The sequence below is a fragment of the Ostrea edulis genome, chromosome 2 (assembly GCF_947568905.1).
Source record: "Ostrea edulis chromosome 2, xbOstEdul1.1, whole genome shotgun sequence".
Classification (NCBI taxonomy): Eukaryota; Metazoa; Mollusca; class Bivalvia; order Ostreida; family Ostreidae; genus Ostrea; species Ostrea edulis.
Window position 1 is genome coordinate 35,823,912 of NC_079165.1, and position 3,768 is coordinate 35,827,679.

The following is a 3,768-nucleotide window of genomic DNA, read 5'->3' on the forward strand; positions in this document are numbered from 1 at the left end:
GTCCGTTTGGAAAAATATATCAACCAAATAAATAAATTACAACATTTGATCTAGTTCCAAGTTTCAACTACTTGACTGTATAATAAAATATTATATAAAACTGAAATACATGTGTAGGAGTATAAAAATAACAAGAGGCCCATGGGCCTAGAATCGCTCTTCTGATACATTGTAGAACAGGCAAAAATTCTCACTAACCAAGATTCATCAATTAACAAGGTTTTAAAGACCTATCACATGATAGTGTATGAAGGGGATATCATACAGTACACTATTAGATTAGGCAATCAAAATAATTACAAATGAAGTTACTTAATCTACGTGCATATCTGGGTAGTACATATTTCTCTTCTACTTGAATTTTTTCAAGGGACAAAGAGATGGTTGGGGTGCTAAATACCGAATTTACTATGCATACTCACGGTGACCTACTTTTGGTCGACACACTGAAGACTCAAGATGGATCAACTGACAAGTCAAATAGTATTCAAATATAACTGTCAAATTCCAAAAGAAGGTCACAGTGACCTACTTTTTGGTCGACACACTCCAAAGACTCAAGATGCATCAATTGACAAAGTTTGATAATTGAAGTCAAATAGTATCTGAAATATTCAGATATAAACGTCAAATTCCAAAAGTAGGTCACAGTGACCTATTTTTTGGTCAACACACTCTGAAGACTCAAGACCCATCAACTGACAAAGTTTGATGATTGTAAGTCAAATAGTATCTGAAATATTCAAATATAGCCGTCAAAATCCAAAAATTGGTCACGGTGACCTACTTTTTAGTCAACACACTTTGAAGACTCAACATGCATCAACTGACAAAGTTTGATAATTGTAAGTCAAAGTATCTGAAAAATTAAACTATAGCCGTCGAATTCCAAAAGTAGGTCATGGTGACCTACTTTTTGGTCAACAAACTATGAAGACTCAGGATGCATCAACTGACCAAGTTTGATGATCCTAGCTTTCATAGTGTCCAAAATATGCATCTAAAATTGAAAATGTGAAATTTTAATGTCTGCAAAATTCAAAAAGTAGGTCACTGTGACCTACTTTGTTTTATAAATATGTTTTGAGGCCTCTAGACGCATCAACTTACAAGGTTTGATGAATCTAAACCTCTCGGTATCTGAAATAACAACCTAAAATGTATTCATAAATGATTAGCCATAAAATTCAGAAAGTAGGTCATGGTGACATACTTTTCACATGACTCACTTTAAGATCCCATGATCCATCAACTGACAACTTTAGATGATCATAGGCTCAAAAGTGTCCAAGATATGCATCAAAATCCATTTAATAATAATTACCTGCGAAATTCAAAAAGTAGTATGTAAATTTTGTTTAAAAACAAAAGATATTCTTTGTATTGAAAATTAAGCCTACTTTATCGAATATTGTGATGTGTATAATGATCTTAGAAAAAGCTGTCAAATATCAAAACATCTCTTCTTTTTGGGAAATACTGAAAGCTTATTTCAATATGGAGGAACAAATACCTTAAATGCTTTGGCAAAGTATGTTTTTCTTGCTTTTAAAAGAAGAGACATTTGTTATGATAAAAAGAAGATGAAATATGCAGATGAATTAAATCAATTCAGTACTGTAAATAGCACTTGGAAAAATATTATTTTTTCTGGGCCGGATCGACTAGGGGACGTATTAACTAGGGGACGGATCGGTAATGGGACGAATCGACTAAGGGACGGATTAATTATGGTACGGAACGTCTAGAAAGCGTTGGCAACATATTGATCTCTACCACCATCCACCCATCCTTCTATTGTTACATTTTATGAATTTACCTTATGTTTAATCATACCCATTTTGTCTATCTCTGAGAAACTTTAAAACTGTATATATGACTGAAAGATAGGGTGTATAATTGTTATTATAACAATGCACAATGGCATGCATGAAAATCTACAGCTTCTCTCATTCAAGGTAGCTCCATTCTCATGGGAATTATCAGTTTTAATTAATTCATTAATTTTTTTTTATTAATGGTTGAAAGTGGAAAAACTGTATTTTAAAATTTCCACTTAACATACTTTAATTTCATCAATAACCAAAGAAAATGCGTATGTTGCCACTATATTTAAAGATGTCAGACATACATAAATTATAGTATATGTCAACATCAGAAAATCGCTCAATTTCATTAAAAAGAATGATAAAGATATATAAAAACTTTTAAACAAATGACCAATTTCTAATGTCAACAGTTTTTAAAAAAATGCTACTTTATAAATGTGCATAGATTAATTGTGGATATTGGGGGAAATCATTTTATAATAGACATACTGTGGAGAACATAACAGCATAGGAGTTATTGGCTTTGAGAATTTTTTTTAAATGAATGATTATTTATGGAAAATATAAGCTTTTTCAGTATCAATATTTTACCAAATTCATTATTTTATTCAGTGAATAAATTTTTTCCAAAAGATATATTTCTATCATGCACAAAGTTTAATTAAAGATTTTGCAAAAACCTATGACATCACATGAGGATGGAGCTACCTTAGTCATACATTGTAAAGTCTGTAGCAATGAAATAAATGATGTATATATTTTACTTGATATTGACCAGTATTGAAGATCTAAGATACATTTATACCCCACACAAACGAAGTTTAGGCGCAGGGTAGGGAGGGAATATACTGGAATCACCTTGTCTGTCTGTCCATAGACATAGTTTGTCCAGAGCATATCTTCCCGTGGGGATCCGGGTTAGAATAGGTCCTCAGTACCCTCTTGCTTGTCGTTAGAGGCGACTAAATCCTTCGGATGAGACCGCAAAAACCGAGGTCCCGTGTCACAGCAGGTGTGGCACGATAAAGATCCCTCCCTGCTCAAAGGCCATAAGCGCCGAACATAGGCCTAAATTTTGCAGCCCTTCACCGGCAGTGGTGACGTCTCCACATGAGTGAAATATTCTCGAGAGGGACATTAAACAACATTCAATCAATCAATCAATCCAGAGTATATCCAACAGATTTGAAACTACATGTACATCTTCTATGAATAATGAAGCTGTGCACCTGCTATTTTGATCGAATTTTTCAACATTCAAGAAAGTTGAAGATATTTTTTTCCATTTTGAGAGGAGAGGGGGAAGGTGTTTGACATTGTCCAGAGTATATCTTAAAATACATGAACATTTATTTTTCAATGAGCACAAATTCATCATATCCCACCATCCAATGTGCCCTGCAGGGGTATTGATCCCATTAGGACGGTTCTAGTTCTTGCAGGCATATACTTTATATATGTGTCCAATTGCATTTCCATTTTATATTAATAGTACAAGTATTCTGTTTTGCATTGATAGGCATAAGACTAGCAGAATTGTCAACACTTTCAAGGGAAGTCATAGAAAAAGCCAAGACCTTGGCTATTTCAATATCTGCAAAGAAAGGGGTAATTTAAGTTTCATGAATATTCATTACTGTTTCAATTGCCTTTTGATGCAATAGTTAAAGATGTATTCCTGTATGAACTTTTAGAGACAGAATGAAGTGGACAAGGAAATGAAAGAAAAGAGAATAATATTCAAGCTTTCAGCACGTTTAATTCAGCTGTCTCGCAACTCCAAACTCAATAAGGAGGACTTGAAATCTTACTTGAAAAGTTTAAAAACACAGTATATGATTGACTCAAAATCCTTAGAAGAATGAATTTAGCTGTAGTAAATTGATCATATACTGGCATTGTTCATTATCATGATAATTATATAAATACTGAAACAAGC

At 33.2% G+C, this 3,768-nt stretch overlaps 1 protein-coding gene across 2 annotated transcripts in view; it reads left to right on the forward strand.

The window, feature by feature from the left end:
- LOC125679417 (mutS protein homolog 4-like) overlaps nucleotides 1-3,767 on the forward strand; it is a 67,100-nt gene extending 63,333 nt beyond the window's left edge. For both annotated transcript variants that reach the window (XM_056153881.1, XM_056153882.1), the window contains 2 exons: nucleotides 3,349-3,437; nucleotides 3,524-3,767. In XM_056153881.1, the coding sequence (XP_056009856.1) occupies nucleotides 3,349-3,437; nucleotides 3,524-3,694 (260 nt within the window). In that variant the 3' untranslated portion in view covers nucleotides 3,695-3,767. The remainder of the gene's footprint in view (nucleotides 1-3,348; nucleotides 3,438-3,523) is intronic.
- Nucleotide 3,768: the final 1 nt, after the last annotated feature.